General features: G+C 40.7%; 2 protein-coding genes across 8 annotated transcripts in view; one reads left to right on the top strand and one right to left on the bottom strand.

Moving 5' to 3' along the window:
• The window catches only part of slc4a5a (solute carrier family 4 member 5a), a 36,535-nt gene extending 28,427 nt beyond the window's left edge, over nt 1-8,108 (top strand). The window contains exons 22-26 of the mRNA XM_028033325.1: nt 420-488; nt 858-1,031; nt 2,088-2,261; nt 2,354-2,412; nt 7,080-8,108. Coding sequence (XP_027889126.1) covers nt 420-488; nt 858-1,031; nt 2,088-2,261; nt 2,354-2,412; nt 7,080-7,245 — 642 coding nt within the window. The 3' untranslated portion in view covers nt 7,246-8,108. The remainder of the gene's footprint in view (nt 1-419; nt 489-857; nt 1,032-2,087; nt 2,262-2,353; nt 2,413-7,079) is intronic.
• A 961-nt stretch (nt 8,109-9,069) lies between these two features.
• Nucleotides 9,070-11,676, bottom strand: ogfod2 (2-oxoglutarate and iron-dependent oxygenase domain containing 2). 7 transcript variants are annotated; one of them, XM_028033305.1, is made up of 7 exons: nt 11,436-11,676; nt 11,275-11,331; nt 10,711-10,821; nt 10,463-10,637; nt 10,176-10,300; nt 9,479-9,736; nt 9,070-9,345 (listed from the first exon to the last, which is right to left on the bottom strand). In XM_028033305.1, exons 1-7 carry the CDS (start codon nt 11,568-11,570, stop codon nt 9,079-9,081), a joined length of 1,128 nt encoding a protein of 375 aa, XP_027889106.1. In that variant the 5' UTR covers nt 11,571-11,676; the 3' UTR covers nt 9,070-9,078. The 7 variants fall into 7 exon arrangements, with proteins under 7 accessions (XP_027889106.1, XP_027889107.1, XP_027889112.1 ...); XM_028033306.1 differs by having other exon boundaries at nt 10,538-10,637; XM_028033311.1 differs by having other exon boundaries at nt 10,463-10,710; nt 10,788-10,821; nt 11,436-11,474.
• Nucleotides 11,677-18,222: the final 6,546 nt, after the last annotated feature.

Here is an 18,222-nt window from a genome sequence, read left to right as displayed (position 1 = left end):
AAGTACTCTAAACTTCATCAGTAACACATTTTTTTATTGAGTACTTTGCAAAAGTATTCAGATGTGTAATCTAGAAATTGCTTTCCACAGATGCTCACCATCCAAAGTGATTATTTTTTCAAAGTAACAAGGGAAAAAAAATGTTTTAAAACAATAGCTTTTGCTTTAAATGTGGAAATTTAGAATCTCTTCAGCTTCTCCACCCGCCCACACATGGTTAAGTTCTTGAAGTAATGAGATCTACAAGCTCAAACTTAAAGCCGTGTTGCTAGTGAAGTGGTATTTAAACATTACATGGAAGTTTTCTGACTGAACATTTGCTTTCCCATGAGTTTCTTTATGCTTATGAGGCTAGCATATTGCATAAGTGAGATTCTGTAACAGAATAACATATCATTTCCTGTGTGTTGTTGCTTTAGTTCATCCCCATGCCTGTGCTGTACGGCGTCTTCCTCTACATGGGTGTAGCTTCTCTCAGTGGGATCCAGGTAGACCATCTGTTTGCTCTCATTTATCTTTATAAATTGCTTTTTTTTTTCTTTTTGTCTGGCCATCTTGCTCATTGTTGAGCTGACAGCAGAAGGGAAGTCACTTATTAAAAGTTGACAGACAAACAAAGCTGTGAGCGGACTGATACCATCAACTCTGACGGAGAAGTTCTGAGGACAAATCCGCTGAGGATTTATGACGAGCTCAACATGTTCAAACTTTACAGAAAAGAGTTCCAATTCTGTTTTTCACAGCTTCAGTAAACCAGACAGAAAATGAATAGCTTTTTTTAAATTATTATTATTATTATTCTAATGGATTTGCATATAATTCTGTTGGGACACTCTGATGTCGTTGCTTTTTCCCAGTTCTGGGACCGGATCAAGTTGTACCTGATGCCGTCCAAACACCAGCCGGACTTCTCCTATCTCCGTCACGTTCCTCTGAGGAGGGTTCATCTCTTCACACTTATCCAGATCATATGCCTGGCCGTGCTTTGGGTCCTCAAATCCACATTCTTAGCCATCATCTTTCCTGTCATGGTATGTTCATATCATTTCCTATTGCACTGCACTTCAAAAACTCAACATTTTACCAAGTATTTATGGTCTAGTTTCTAGTGCAAATATCATAGTATACTTGAAATAAGACAAACTAACTTACAGGTAACTGTTCGCAAATATATAGGAGCTTGTTTTAAGGCAATAATTCCTTAATATTGTTGAAAAAGTATCAGTTCCATTGGCAGATTATTTCACTAATAGAAAAAAGGTATTTTTATAAATGAAATAATCTGCCAGTGGAACTAGTACTGGTACTGCGATTTAAAAGCAATGCTACAGGAAATATCAGAAAAGGACTGGATAATGCCAGCAAGTGGAATAATATAACTAATATAATATAAATCAACAGGGAATAAGAACTGAGTCTTGTGGAACCCCACAAGTTTCACTTATAACATGGCAAAATGTCTTGTTATAATTTAAATATGTTTAAAATGAATATTTAGGAATTATTGACTTAAAACAAACCTAACAAATTTCATGATGAAAAGTTACTTATAAGCCAGCTTTCTGTTATTTCATGGGTACTAAGATATTTACACTAGACTCTAGACCAAAAACACTTAGTAAGATTTTGTGGTTTTGCAGTATTGCTTTCCACTGTCCCCACCTGCTTGCTCAGCTTGAGTTACTGCTTTAAAGCTAGCTACCACAGCTGGAAAGAGATTTGATCAACTTTATGCTTGTAACGCAACAACAACAAAAAGAAAAAGTCAATAAAATCAAAATATTTTTTCAAAGCAGTGTGTCAAAATAGAATGTTTCTCTTCAAACATTGCAAATAATGCATTCAACAGACAAACAGCCTTGATTTTGTGGAGACAGAAGAAGTTAAATGAAAAGTCCACGAGCCAACTTTTATTTGACAGTGGTTCATATTAATGAATAAGATATGAAAGATGTTTATGATGAGGCTGAAAAAGACTAAATAAAAGAGCGGAGTGTTTACTGAGATTACACAGTGAATACTTAAAGCATAACCTGTATGTGAGCTGTATTTAAACAGAGACATGTTCTCTGCGTGTCAAACGCCAGATCCTGGGTTTGATGGTGATCCGGAAGGTGCTGGACATGATGTTCTCCCAGCATGACTTGGCCTGGCTGGACGACCTGTTGCCTGAGAAAGAGAAGAAGAAGAAGGAAGACGACAAGAAGAAGAGGAAGGAGAAGGAAAAGAAGAAGCCGAAAGCAGACAACAGCGAGGAGGAGGTGAGAAACTCAAACCTCTGCTGCCCCCTGCAGGAATTCCAGGGGTATGACATTAGTGACCGACTGCTTTCTGTACTGCGTGGCGCTCACAGGAGAAGTACCACGGCTACTCCAACCACTCGCCCAGCTCCGAGTCGGACCTGGATCGCAGGTACTGTGTTCTAAAGCTGCACATCCCCTACAGAGACCTGGTCTACCCCGACGTAGCGCAGTCTCAGTGGGGAGCGTACTGCCAGCGCGCCGCAGCACGTAGTGTATTTTAACACACACCCGCATGTCATCCCAAACAGGAAATCTGCACAATATAAAGGGTCGGTTCACAAAAATGACAATTAAAAAAATGTTCTCCCGCAGACTTTATTTCTTTGTGGTACACAACAGAAAGTCTTCACTCTTTTATTTGAGCTTATTCCATCCTGTTCCTGCTTCCACAGCATTTCAGAATAAATATTCTGGCTTGCTGTGGAAAAAGTCTCTGTATTCAAATACTCTGAATTGAAATTTCCCTGTTTATCTTGTTGCATTTGTTTTTCCCACTGGTTCCGTTCAGACCTTACAGCTTCACACGACTGGTAAAAAAAACAAAAAAAACATAAGATATACATAAATGATATAACCATAACATATGGCGAAGGGAAAGCAGTAAATTTGGGCTGAGGCAGTATTGTGAAAACGTCTTAGCCCCTTGGCAGATTTGCAGGCTTTTTTTTAGATTAGCTTTTTGCCACATTTAAATGTGTCACATCATTAAACATGTTAATATCAAGTAGAAATAATCTGAATAATCACAAAATACTGTTGTAAAATTATGATTAAAGCTATTTAACCAACCGGGTTAATGTATTAAAAAAAAGGCGGGGGGAGAAACACATTGGTCTCATGTTTGCTACAAAACAAATGAATAATTCCGAAGAATTTTTGGGAAATCACAAAATGAAAAATTTACTTATTTGGAACATTTGGTTAAACCAACACATTATTTTAGCAAAATAACGTCATATTTCTCACTTTGTCACATTCTGAGCACAAACTTCAAGTTTTGTTTTTTTTTTAGATTTTATGTGATAGATCAACAGAAAGTAGCCCAGAGGTCAAAGGTCATAGTTTTTCACAAACAAAATTTAGAGAAATATGCCACGCAAAAGCAATAATTTTCAATAAATTAAAATGCGCTTTTTGATGAGCCTTGCTTGTCAGATTGAAAACACCTTTTGGAAAACAACCTTCTAAGTAGGAATGAAACATACTTTTCATTAAGCTCACATTTTCTGTAACAATGTTTTTTAATGCTCTAATGTAATATCCTATTCATGAAAGTCATCTTCTCTTTAGCTGTAAGCAGAAAATCATCACAATTAATAGAAATAAATGCTTGAAAACATCAGTCTAAGTAAGTTGTTTATTGAAATTTTCAATAACTTGAATAATACATTTCTCTAACTTTACTTTTCACTTTAATACATTAAAAATTCAGGATTAACTTTGAGTCCTGCCCTTCCTGATCATGAAATGGAAATTGTCCTTTTATATTGTTGTATTAACATGCTATTAGTTCAGACTCATGAAGCTGCACTGTATAACTTTTATCTTTTTTTTTTTTTTTTTACATATTTCTTAAAACTGTCACTAGTCATGATAGTATAAGACAGATAATCTTTGAAAAAAATCAAGCTTTTCTGCCTTCTCCCAGTGCTAACAAGAAACAACCAATCAGAGCCAGGAGGCGGGTCTTAGCGCTGTCAATCACCCTTCTTCCTGATAGCAGAGTCATGAAAGGTAATGCTAGTTAGCATGGCCACCGATTATGGTGGATAAACGGTATTCCTGTAATGGTGAGTTGTTTCTCTCTTAGCACATTTAGCAGCACCAGACGAGGATGATTGACAGCGCTTTCCATCCTCCTGACTCTGACAAGTTGTTTTTTTCTGGAGCAGTGCATTTCTTCAATAGTAGCTCAAGACGAAGGTCAAGGAGATTGATTTTTTTTTTTTCACAGATTATGTATCTCAGTTCATACTGTCACGACATATTGATAGTTTTAACAAACAAGTAAAAAACATGTATATATTTTTATAAAAGTTACATACCGCAGCTTTAGATAATGTATTGCTGCTGTTTGACCCTCTCCTCTGTTCACCTCTCAGTGTCACTGATCACATTTAAAGACGCAGTCGTTAACTTTACGTGTTCCTTCCTGAGAGCAGATTCGCCTCCTGGTTAAATCTCTCTGTATCTTTAAATGTGACTTCAGTTTCCTCTCCATGCACTTTAAGGCAATGCAGATGATTGGAATGTGATGATCCTGTACATGTACTGCACTGCCCTCTGTACACACACAGCTCAGCAGACAGTATTTTTCTCTGATGTCTGTTCCCACTTTGGACGCTTTCGATGAGGAGGGAGGGGGTGATCAAGTGAAATGTCTTGTACCTGAAACCACAGATCCCTTTTCTTTGTGTAGTTGAACATAACCCGGGATTTCCTGATGTATGGTCTTTTGTTTTTTAGTTTGGTGTTTATCTTGTACATGAAGGCCATTGTCTGTAGTTACCTATATTCATATATGCATCAGGCTCCGTTTTGGTTGTTTCTTTTTCCTCACTGTGCTGGGGTTTTTTGTAGTGCATCAGTCACAGCTACATGTCAAATTCAGCCTCTCCTCATCTTGATAATCTGTGAACCAACTGCCCTCACCTGCAGCCACAGATTCTCCTGACTTAAATATTATGTGTAACTATCTGGTGGCAAGCTTGACATTTCTGAAGAAAAAAGAAAGAAAATCCATAATGTCTGCATTGCTTTGAAAGAAGCATGGTTACCTATCAACAAAAGCAGGGATTATTGACTGATCTGAATTTATTTACATTCCCACTTTGGAGTTAGACGTACACAATAAATATAATTTTCCTGGTAATACATTTATGTAAGCTCCAAGGAAAAGTGATATTAAAATTTTCATTCAATATCAAGATTCCATATAAAGTTTGTATAAAGTTTTCATGACTGACTCAACTCTACCAAGTTAAGTCAGTCATGAAAATCAGTGAAGATCAGTGAGATAAACGTTCTTAACCAAGATAAATAACAATTTTTTATCACATTTTAGGCCTTGTACACACATAGTTGGGTATTTATGAAAATGAATATCTCCGCCATATTGCTAAAAAAAAATATTGTACTCAAGGGATCGATTTCAGAAAAATGTTTATCCACACAAATCCACACACACCTGCCTCTGTGTGTTGCTTTAACATGCCAAACCTGTAGGGGGCAGCGTAATCTGCAATCAGATTGCGTCAAAACAACGTCCTGTCACGAATTAAATGTACAGTGAACCCTCGCTGTATCGCGGTTCACCTTTCGCGGTCTCGCTGTATCACGGATTTGCATCGTGCATTGTGTTCTGCATTCTGATTGGCTAAACAGTCTCTCCGCTTCTTCTCTACTTGTGTGTCAATAACGTTGCGGTATAATATGTGCACGTACGTAAAACAGCTTGCCAAATTTAAGAATCTTTTTGCCCAGAAGAAAAAAGAGCGACAACAACTACTGATAACTATGTTCTATGATAAAACACACCTGCACCGCGGGCTGTAGCAGAAAAAGACGCTACAGAATGGAGTCAGGATGCAGCGACTCAGTCAGAAGAGCAGTGAAATACAGTGACGTGAGTCACTATTTGTCCTACTGTACTTTGTTTTTTTTCATAATCATTTTTCATTTTTTCTCAATCTAACCCAATGACTCGGGTCGCGGTGGGGCGGCGCTGATCTCCGCAATTTGAAGCCTTCAGTTCGTATTGATGATTAAAATGATCATTTTACAGTACAGTAGTTATTTGTAAAAAAAAAAACAAAAACGTTTATACAGTACTTTTTATTTGTTAAACAAATGCTTGGGCCTTTAAAAAGGTTTTGTTCTTTGGTTTCAATGTATTATGGAGTATTTCATTGTATAATAATTGAAAAAAAAAAAAAAAAAGGTTACTACTTCACAGATTTCGCCTATCACGGATTCTTTTTGGAACTTAACCCCCGCGAAAAACGAGGGTTCACTGTATTCGTTTTCCCAGATATCCGGCTATGTGTGGACTACGCCTCAGACAAACTATATTTATCACTGCAGAGTATGTTTTAGAAAGTATGGCCATTTCCATAAAGTCCATCTGTGCAGTGCTTTGTAAAAGTCTTTGTAACCTTGAGCTTTTTTTTTTTTTTAATCATGTAACTACAGTCTTTGCAGTAACACAACACAAACAAACTACGAAGTTTGCATTTCACAAATGTAAACTTGAATTGTGTGGCATTTGGAATTAGTCCCTTTAGCAGGTGTTCATCCAGGACAGCCATATTTAGCTCCATCCATCTTTCCATCAACTCTCTGGAATCAATTAGGTGACCTCTGAATGTAATTAGGGGCATCTGTGTTAAGGGGATGGGATACAATTACACATGTATTAAAACAGTAAAAATAGCTGAAAGGTATCCATCTTCTTTCCACTTCTCAACTATGTAGGTTTTTTTCTTTCTTTTTTTACAAAGTACTGTACATTGTCTGGGTTACCTTACCAGACGAACCACATCAGACTCAAGAGTTTTTAGTTTTGGAAGAACTCTACTGACCCGACATGAGAAGTTATTTGCAAAGCTACACCACAAACTGTCCGTACCCTCTCCTGGTCTGGGGTATGAGGCATCAGGGCTCTTTTTGGTAGGAGTGGTGATGCCTCATGCCTGGGCTTCCTGTGTCCTCCCCAGTAAGCCCCTTGGTGTTCTTGGCTGTGGGTGTGTCTGGTAACTAGAGCTTGCCCTTCCTCAGCATCACCCTCCACTTGAAGATCTCCTGCCCGTCTTCACCGGCCATGCCTATGGGCCGAGGGATGACCTGCTCTGTGCCTCAGGTCAAGATTGAGATGGAGTCGGACTACGACTCCGACATGGACAGCCACCGGGGACGGGATATCAGCAGCGAGACGACATTATGATAACGTGTTGGAAAGGTGTTCACTTTTAACCCTCCCCCTGTCTTAGCGCGACGCTCTGGAGGAGCGCGTCAGATGTCACTGGAAGTGTGGGGCTTGACTCGTCGGACCAGAACCACACAGCAACAACAAACCTCGTAAATGCGTACGCGGGTTTATTTCTGCCGGACTGCATACAGAGTTAAAAGCTCGTGGGGTCCAATTGACCTCGTCTCTTAAGACTGCGGGAGGGTTTTAAATGAGTGCGTCATCATGACATGTGGTCCTGTTGATAGTACATTAAGAACTGAATTTATTTATTTAGTTACATTTGTAATGTAAAGAACGCTGAAGAGAGAAAATATGTATCCCTTTACAATATTCTGTAACTTTCTGTAATTAATATAATCGTTTTACAAGCAGCTCTGTATAATTGAGTTCTAATTGTAATTAACCAAACAAATACTACATGATGCCAACTGTATGTACAGAGCTGAACTACGAGGCAGGAAATGTGTAATCAGCTTTTGTTAGTAATTGTACATTTTCCTGTATATAGCTCTGCCTTGTACTGTTAGCATGTAGTGTATATATCTGTGCTAGGTGTGTCTGCTGAGTCTATCTAATCCCACAGAGCCTTTTCCCTGTTTCCCTTTTCTGCAAAGCTCCAAATTGGCACACTTAACAAAAAGAAACAACCAAAAGGCGCTGATGTTATGTGTTTATAGGCTCACTTCCTGTAAAAGCTGCCACTGACAAGTTGACATTTGTGTTTTCCCATTTTAAAATGTGTGAGAATATGGCCGACAATGAACGGGACACAGAATGTGCGTTGGAGACAGACACCAAATACACGAGTTGTTGAATTAAACTTCCATTATTCTGAACTTTGACTTTGATTTTTCTTCTTTATAGAAAAAAGATGATAATCTGCATGCCTATGAAAATGACTAATTTGTTTGAAACTAAAGTAGTGTACGATAGCATTCCTAAACTACTTGATTTTTCTGAATTGCATTAGTTTCAACTGGAACTTCAGGTTAGGCGAACATTACTTACCTTATTGGACCACATTTACCAAACCACAGAGGTTCTAATAAAACTCAACTTGAAATAGTCACTGAAGGTCTTTGAAAAGGAAATCTAACCGTTCCAGACATTTCAGTCTGGAGAAATTCTGTCACAAACCCAAAGAAAGAAAATGTGACACTGAAAAGGTGGAATCATCTGATCTACATGCACTTGGGATGTTTTGCTTTTGACTGGATGTGTTTAATCTTGATTCTGTATTTACAGAAAGGTCTGTAGCAGCCAAGGAAGCCTGGGATGGCCTCTTAATGTCAGAGTTGTTTGTGGGAGTTCTGACAGCGATGGATATTTTTAAAAGATATTTGACAGCCAAAAACATTACAAAATATCATCCATTTGAAATAGTCCAAATAATTCTTTAAAAAGATTTCCTGAAGCACCCTGCTTCTCACTGACCGACTACAGCAGATCGGCAGAAAGCCTAGAGCAGGGGTCTCAAACTCCAGTCCTCGAGGGCCGCAGTCCTGCAACCTTTAGATGTGCCTCTGCTGCACCACCTGAATAGAATAATTAGGTCATTAGCAAGACTCTGGAGAACTGATCTACACAAGGAGGAGGTAATGAAGCCATTTCATTCCAGTGTTTTCTACCTGTGGCACATCTAAAAACTGTAGGTCTGCGGCCCTCGAGGACTGGAGTTTGAGACCACTGGCCTAGAGAGACTGACCAGGGGTGGCCAGGTCTAGGGTATAGAAAATGTGAGTGTGTGTGTGTGTGTGTTCCTAAAGTCCCTGTGTGTGACAGAAGACAGGCAGCAGCTGGATACAGTCACGTTAATTCACAGGAGCCATTCTGTTGAGACTCAGACTGTTTTGTAAATCCATCAGCAAAGCCATCTGCCTCCATCAGCGACGGCTTCCTGTTGCACATGGGACACAGCTGGTTGCGTTCCTGCGAGGCCCTCATCCAGACGATGAGGTTCCAACGCTGGCCGCAGGAGATGGGCAGGGCCCCGTGCATGTGTTGGCCCCTGTGCAGGAGGCCCTCGCTAACCCTGTGCTCAACCTCTGTGCACTCCGTCTCACTTATGGACACCTGCAGGACGAGACAGGACCACAAGCTTTAAATCAGGTTTAGGAAAAAAGGCTCATGTCTCCGTGTCACTACACGCTAATAATGGAGTTTATTTCATCATAAAACAGAAAAAATGTGGAGCTGAGCGCATCACCTGTCTCATGTCACCAAAGAAAAGGTTTCCGTCTTTGAACTCTTTGCCCAGGGAAACGTTAAGAGTGACCTCTGCGTTGTCGTAGTGATAGCTCAGATCCAGGTCTTCGTTCATGGCGTACTTGACAACAAAAGCTTTGTGGCTGTCCAGACAGCGGCCGCCGCAGTCCGGGTACAGCAGGGAGGCGAGAGGCTGCAGGTAGTGCTCCCTCAGAGGAGTGATGAAGTCCTCGTCAAAGCCCAACTCGTTGAGAAGAATCTACGGAAACGAGAACTGCCCGAATAAAGCAACTTCCAAAAGCTGCAGCAATCTCAAAACAGCCCACCGCTATTAGCGGTGGGCTAATCTCAAAATTAGATGAGGTTCAGGTTCTTAGGAAGGTTTTGTGGAAGTGCCGTCTTCATTTATTGATGCCTTTTATTCTTAAAACCGACCAAGATCCGTGAACATGTCTGTCTTAATGAACTGATATAATTTTTTTTCTTCCTGTCCTCAAACGATTACGTCAGGTTTGGTCTTCCAGGATCGAAAAGAAAAACAGAAATAAATAAATCTATCTATCTTGAAGGTTGAGATTCTCCAGGCAGAGAAGCTGAGCCAAGCTAAGCCCTATTAATGTAGGTTATTACATATATATTCTATATTATCTTGTGTTTAAAAAAAAAAAGGCTGGCAAACAGAAACAAGTGTTCATTACCCCGTAGTGGTTCATGGTGTTGGGTCTTCCTTTAGGGGCTGATGACTGCTCAAAGTGCTCCAGCTCCTCCACCAGCTGCTCACAGAAGCTTTTCTCAAACACTGGGAGACGATAGACTCTCGGAGCTTGAAAGGACAGACAAAACAAAACAACAACAAAAAACAATGTTTTCAGGGCAACCTGCAAACCTTATGGTCAGATTTCTCAGTGCAGCTCAACAAACTGTGGTTATATAGTCTGGCCTTACAGAGAGATGTGCTGTTAAACAAATACAAACTACAGGAAACCTAAGGTGGGAGAATTTATCCTATTTCTCGCATTCCTCCACCGATGCTTCTTCAACGAAGCGGACGCTTTATCACCTCCTACGTCCTCCAGCAGTTCGCTAAGACCTTCTTCACATGCGTCGCTGCTGCTGCAGTACGCAACCAGCTGCTTGAGCTCCGGCGCCAGGTAAGACTCCTGAGGAGAGGAGGAGTGAAGGCGTGGAGTCTCAGCAAAGCACAGCAACACGCAGCCAGTGAGCATTGGGTACCTGCAGATGGTAGACATGAGGATGGAGAGGCTCGTATGTGTTTTTAATGGCAGCAGTTCTTTCAGCAGATGTCTCACATGTGTGCCTTCTTCTGTCCACCTCCTGGGAAACCTGGAATTGGAAGCTGGAATAAACTGGGTTGAACTGAATAAGAGGTCAATAAGAGTTGACCTGAACTACTGGATCAGATCCCCCCTCCCCTGTAAGGAGTCAATTTGTTTAAAACTCACATTTTATAATGTAAATCTGAACTGAATTTGAGCGCAATCTGTTAGGACTGTTCTTATTGATAGATAACCCTTTAATTACCTGATTAACTTCATTGGTTCAACGTTTAAGTGTATAATCCAATGGAAAATTAGCTATTTGGCTCTGAATTCAAATATGGCTTCCAGAGGTAGAAACCATTTTACATATACTTTGCCAACATGGTGTTCTCACATGTCTGGTGGCCAGGAGTTGTTTTTCTCTCCTATGTCACCAGACGGCCTCCGTAGTATTCTATGCGCTAAATTCAATTGACTTTATAAACAGACCACGTCACACGCTTGCACGCCTCTTTACCTTGGTAAGCACGTCTACAAACTGCTGCTCCGTGACGCAGCCGAGCCTCGTTAGCAGCTGTACGTGGAAACAAAATGGCACTTATATCAAAAATAAACAGCGAGCATGTCCCCTTTAAATGTCTTATTTGTGTACGCCGCTAACCACTGCTACTGACTCACCGGCTGGTACTGCAGCCTGAACTGATGCTCGGACACAAAGCGAACATGCAGCTTGTAGTCGTCCAGGAAGATGTTATCTGTTGTGAAGCAGCTGCAGGTATAAAACCGAGACTTTTTGTCTGCGTCGTTTGTCATGTTAGAAAGGATTTTATTCAAAAACAACTGAAAAACTGAATCCCAGCGCAGCTGACATATATGACAGCGCAGGTTATTTCTTCCTGCCTACCACATCCGGTGCGTCTTCCAAATTAAAAGCACCTGAGGAAAATGGAAATGGAAATACTGTTCAAGACACAAAGACTTTCTTTAAGCAAAGCTTGTATTACCAAGGTAATTATTAACTGATGTATTAAACACTTTCAGACACAGTAAGACTTAAACATGAATGTTGTACATAGGGCAATATGAAGTGAAAGCAAGACAAGATTTTAAAATGTAAGATTTTTTTAAATGATGATTTCATTTATTAGAGGGGTACACAGTTGTTCAAATGAAATTCGGTGAACTATAAAAAAATTACCTGCCCCCAAACCTAGAATTTGTCTTGAAAGACGTGGAATAATTTACTACATCTTCCTCTAGAGGGGGGTACTAACAAGAAAACGAAAGCGTAAAAAACAGGTTTTGAGTACACGAAGAAGAACTCAAACAGTAGGTGTGCACCATTTTTAATTTGGCAAGGCACGTAGCGGCGGATAGGTGTTGATTGTACTCCATGTCAGACGAGGCACAAGTCGAATGCCCTGTTCAGAATCAGCGGTGAGAGCGGCATACGCTATCTTAAACTATGTGACTGAAATACACATAAACACCTCATTTTGAAACATGCACTATAGACTTAAGAATAAAGTCTGTGAATCTGCAAAGTGCTTCACTTTGGTCTGTCTTCCAACCTGGAAGGGGTCTCTGCTTTATATGTAATTATGGCTCGTTTAAATTGCCAGCACCGAATCCTGTTACAAACTTAGAAAAACTCCTCTAACTCCGCTTTGTCGTCCCCTTTTACCATACTCATCGTCCGGCGAACTGTTAGGGAGCGCACCCAGACATCCACGGGCTCTGTGTTGCTATCTCGCCGCTGTTGTGATTGTGGCGCCTGTCCCTGCAGAGTGGAGCTTTCTGCTGCTGAGTATGCCGGCCGGGGCTGCCTGGCTGTCGGCTCGTTTCTTCTCTTTGGGGTGCGCGGTCGCTGTGTGACATGCTGAGCGTGGACTCATTACAGGTGGCCGAGGAGGAGGTGGTGGAGTCCAGCTCCAACAAACTCTCTGACATCTACACTTTTGTGGCCAAAGGCAGCCTCCCGCAGACGATGAATCCTTTACAGAAGAAGAATTTCAAAAGATACGCCCAGAAGTTCATCTTTGATGGTAAGACCGCTCGTAAAACTCACCCACATCCTTTCTCAGAGACGCTCAGATAATCAGGTTCAAAGTTGCAGTCAATGCATCAGGTAAACTGGAATTGCCTACAGTTTTAAACGCATCTCGGTTTTTTTTTTTCTGTTCCTGTCTGTATCCAAGATGGAAAATTGTATTATGTGGGACCCAAAAAGGATGAGAAAAGAGAAGTGGTGATCGAGGCTGAGAGGAAGAGGCAGATTTTCCTCGACTGCCACTTCAATGACATCGGCCATCACCTGGGCCAGAAGAAGACCGTCCACAGGATCCAGAGCAAGTACTACTGGCTGGGCATCATCAAGGACGCAGTGGACTGGGTAAGCCTGCTTTTCTTCCTCTTCCTGCTGCTGCATTAACATTTCACACCCTGGATTGCTAACACACAGCTGCCACTCTTCTAGATCAAACTGTGCGAGACCTGCCAACAAACGGAGAGGAACAAGAACCTGGCCAGGACCGTCCGGCCCATTAAAGTGGACGCGCCCTGGGATATAGTTGGGATAGATTTCACAGGTCTGTTTTGAGAATTCAAAGAGATTACATCGACAGTATGCTGAAGGTCCTTCTCTCCTCAACAGGGCCCTTGACTGAAAGCCAGCATGGCAACAAAAGTGTGATACTATTCATAGATTATTTTAGTAAATGGCCAGAGGCTTTCCCCACGCAGACAGCAGACCCGCCGTCAGTGGCCAGGTGTATCTCTAAGTGTGTGTACAGGTAAGAGGAATCTGATTCAATCTGTGGTGCGATTTCAGTAGGGCTGGATGATAAATTAATAACCGTATATATTGCGATAAACACACAATCAATCTCTTTGCCAGCGTTGCTAGGCAGGTGAATGGCATCAACTAACTCACTCACTCTTTGGTTACCTAGCAACAACCTGTTGAGTGAATTGCGCAGCAGCAGTTTCATGTTAAAAAATAAAACAAAAGAAAACAATGGTGTGGAGTGAAAACTGTGGTTAAAACAGGAAAGGTCCCTCTACCTTTCGGATGTTTAAAACAATTGATTAACCAATAATTATTGATATCGATTGATATGAAACACTTGTATCGTGCTGCGTTTTTAGGTCGTCCAGAGCTGTAGATCTCTGCAGACGCTCCATCGTAACCGTGGTCGTCTTGTCTCATTCCTATAAACATACACTACCGTTTGTGGTTATAATCTGAGAAAATGGTGGATATTTTAGCAAACTTCTGTAACGTAAGAGAAACATGCACTTTTCTTAACCTGAAGTCTTTTTTCGTCAGGTTTGGAGCCCCTAAAACAATAGTGTGCGCTCAGACTCCAGAGTTCTGCGACGAGGTGAGACTGTCCGCACCAGAAATACCTTTGGCCTCCAGGCTCCAGGTCAGATCTGTTAAGTCTGAAGAAATTATAAAACTTTTTTTTTAGGTGTCAAAGTTGCTGTGTGAGAAGTGGAGCTTGGTGCAGAGGGTGTCTCCTCTGGATCAACCTCAGCTCAACCCGCTGCACGACTGCACGGCGCCGCTGCTGAAGGAGGCCGTGGTGCAGATGGTGATGGAGAAGCAGGGCGACTGGGACGACTTTCTGGACCCGGTGCTCTTCTTCTTCCGGACCTCGGCCAACCCGACCACCAAGTTCACCCCGTATTCGCTCATCTATAGCCGCAAGGCCAGTTTTCCCAACGAGGTGGGCCTGCAGAAGATGAACCATGTTTTCAGGTAGTTTTTTTTAATTTTAAATCTAACTTTTTTAACAATATTTTGTTTCCTTTCATGTAAACCACACAGACCCTGCTGAGTTATGACGACCCAGAGCAGGATGCGTGCAAAGAGAAATCGTCTACATATATGGATGTAATGCAGGAGCAACAGAATGCTGTTAAGCAGCTGGTAAGATTCTGTATTCTCTTTTTGTCTAAAAATACTCCTTTAATTATTATCATTATTTTTTTTTTTTTTAACTAAAACTAAAAATAAGTAACATTTTTTGGCCTCTTGGGGGCAGCAGAGGAACCATAAAAGTGGACCAATTTTGTTTCACTGCAACTTTGATGCTTTATCAGCTTGTTCTACGGTTTTAGTTCAATTCGAAAAAACTTTATTGATACCTGAGGGAAATTAAGTTAAATAGTTTCCAGTCCGTTTGCTTAATATGAGAGATATGTTAGAAACTATTACCTCATAATCTGTTTTAGTGAACATCGTTCATTATTCTAGTTGTGGCATTTATCATTTAAAGACGGTTTCCACAAAGTAAACGTACAAAAAAAAGTTTGCTTCATTTGAATAGGAAAAATAGATAGTTTGGTTGTCTTTTCTTTATTTGAAGCAGAGATGCCCTCATCAGCAATTTAGTTAGGCAAGGCAGGGCAAATCTGCTTTACAGCGTGAAAGAAAATTACGTCAAGAGACAAGAAATGCATTAAAACAGCTAACTGAAAATCCAGGCACCACATATAGAAATAAAAAATCGGTTTAATGTTGATTTAAGCAGCCAAGACATGATCAAATGAACCGATTTAATTATCATTTATCTGTATGATAAAGATGCTGTAAACAATAATATTTTCAGTCCTGAGTTAAGAGAGTCAACGGTTTCTGCATGTCTCGGGTCTTCAGAGCGGTTATTTCAGAGTTTTGGAGGAAACGCACTAAATGGTACCTACTCATGTTAGGTTCTGGTCCTGTCAACACCAAGTAAACACGTCCCTGCTGATCTGTAGTAATTGAAACCCGAGGGATCGGGATACCTTCCAGGTAACTCTGGCCCCGTCACCAGGTACTGCCTTACAGATGAATAACAAGCTTCTGAAATCTCTCTCATAAAGATTGGAACGAGGGCTGGTGTAATGTGTTCCATTGTTTTAGTGTTTGGTCAGGGCTCTGAATTATTTTGTTTTTACTTACTTGCTCTCTAGCCAACTGAAAGTAAAAGCTCGGTCTCCAGTTTGGACAGGGAGCCCTTACATCTTGCAGTGCTGGCTGGTTTAAAGTAGTCTTCATGTGTATGTCTGAAGTAAGGTCTAAATCCATGATTACATAAAGGTATCCGTAGTTTTAAGCGTTATTGAGCATAAGGTAGCATCTCTACCTTCTGTCGAGAAGGCCAAAAAAATAAGTTCAGTTTGATTTTTATTAAGTTGGAGAAAATTCCTTTCCCCATTGATATTATTGAAACCGTCACGTAGATTATTGAGCGCTGCGGCCATGTGGTGACACAGGATTCTAAAGATGTCTGTCATCACCGTTGTTACGGTAACAAACATCATCAAACCCTATTCTGAACTCTATATGCATGTGCATACTAAAACGGACCTTTGAACCTGCTGCTTTACCGTCGGGTGCTACAAGGTCAAATACACAAAAATATCTCCCAACATTAAGGGCGACAGATTTCAAGACATAAACATTCAATTAACAACAAAAACTATATCCTTGATAATCATTTTAGTGACTGGTGTTTTGAAGGATTATTTACGCTCTGGCCAAATTACTAATGCCAGATGACAGGTCACAGAGTCCATTCCAAACAATAGAGGCCCAAGAATGGAACCTTGAGGAACCCCACATGTAATTGCTATTCACTCAGATTAAACGTTGTCAAATGAAGCTGCCTGCTGTGGTCAAATAATAGAGAGCTACAAATTGAATTCAATACAATTCAGTTGTTTTGGCAGAATGCCACTTTTGAAATAATGCCACTTTAATAAATTTACACCTTACAAGACAAATTGCTAGTTTGCATTCAACTGCATTTTTATTCATCAAATTAGTTTATACAAATACCATCCAATTAAAAAGAAAGATGCGTTAAAAACTAGCGTGTATGATGACTGAATTAAATGAAATCTTATTTTTCTGTTTTTTTGTGCATGTGTGTGTGGTCCACTTACAGGTAATAGCCAACATGAACGCAGCCTACAAGCAGGAGAAGAAGAAGAACGCCAAACGCAGGACCCAGAACACGCCCCCCACCACATTAAAAATGAGCCCCTACATTAAAACAGAGCCCCTGTTCGGCGTGGTGGACTCGCCCCCGGCCAAAAAGGTCAAAGAGAGCTTGTATTTGTCGTTTCCCGTGGAGACGGTGCTGGCCACCGAGCAGAACAGCTCTGAGGACGTAAAGGCTGAGCTCACGTACCGCTTGGCTGAGCCTGATGTCCACTGAGGAGGATGACTCGGCAGAAAGACGACGCGTCAGCAGCATGTGACCGAACGCAACCTAGGGCTGCCCGGAACCTTAGGCAGAAGGTCAAAGGTCGACGTCAACAAGCAGTGGAAAGCGACTAAGGTGAACGCTGAGATGCACCTGCAGTGCCTTGCAAAAAAAAAAAAAAAAAAAGAATAATAAATCACTTCTTCACATCTTAAGATTACAGTTTTTAATATGTTAGGATTTTATGTGATAGACCAACACAGAGTAGTGCAGAACTGTGGAGTGGAAAAAAAACTTGCACTTGGCTTTATTACATTTTTTCCTTCATATATGAATAACAGGTGCAAATCCGGGTGTATCAAACAGCTTTCCACTTCCAGAGGGAGAAATATTTGCCAATTTCAAGGTATTGTCACAGGTTTTCACCTGGATTTGGATCCAGACTTTTATTGGGCCATTTTAACACATACATGTGGTTTAAACACGTTCAAGGTCGCTGACCTGTTAGAAGGTGAACCTTTGTGGCCTTTAACACGTTTTCTACCAGGATTGTCCTGTTTTTGCCTCCGTCCGTCTTTTTCTAATCAACTCTGATCAGCTTTCCTGTCCCATGCCCACAGCATGATGCTACCTTCACCACGTTACACTGATAATGTGTGTGGGCTGATGTCCACTGTTAAATTCCCACACATGGCATTTTCCACACACCCTATTTCCCATTACCATTTGTGGATACAAATGTTGGAACAGTTATTTTACAACAATAAGGTTGTGAGTTTAAATCCCAGCCTGTTAGTGTATCGCCTTTGTTGTGTTGTAACTTATTTTGTTTTTATGACGCCGTTTCTGCCATGATGTTCTCCAACAAACCTTTAATGCCATTAAATAACACACAGACACAAACTGCTTACAATTATTTTACAAATAATACTCTAAATTATGCACTACTTTGTGTTATCACATAAAATGTAGTAACAAAGCAGAAATAAGGAAGTTTGTGTTTTCATGTGGCAATAATGTAAAAAAAAAAAAACAACGACAAAAACAACAACAACAACAACAACTTTATACAAATGCTTTAGTGAAGCCCTGACTGTAGTCATCAATCGAGGGTGCAGAAAATCATTGTGAGCGGCTCATTTGGCCAGAAATCGGGATCCTAACCTGTAAAACTGCTATAAGGATTTGTTCATGTGTGTTGACAACTTTTTCGTCTCCCCTCACACGCACAACACAACTTAAACTTAGTTAGGTTAAATCATCAC

Source organism: Xiphophorus couchianus, chromosome 12, assembly GCF_001444195.1.
Source record: "Xiphophorus couchianus chromosome 12, X_couchianus-1.0, whole genome shotgun sequence".
NCBI lineage: Eukaryota > Metazoa > Chordata > Actinopteri > Cyprinodontiformes > Poeciliidae > Xiphophorus > Xiphophorus couchianus.
Note: the sequence above shows the minus strand (reverse complement) of the source record. Positions and strands in the feature narration are given on the sequence as shown.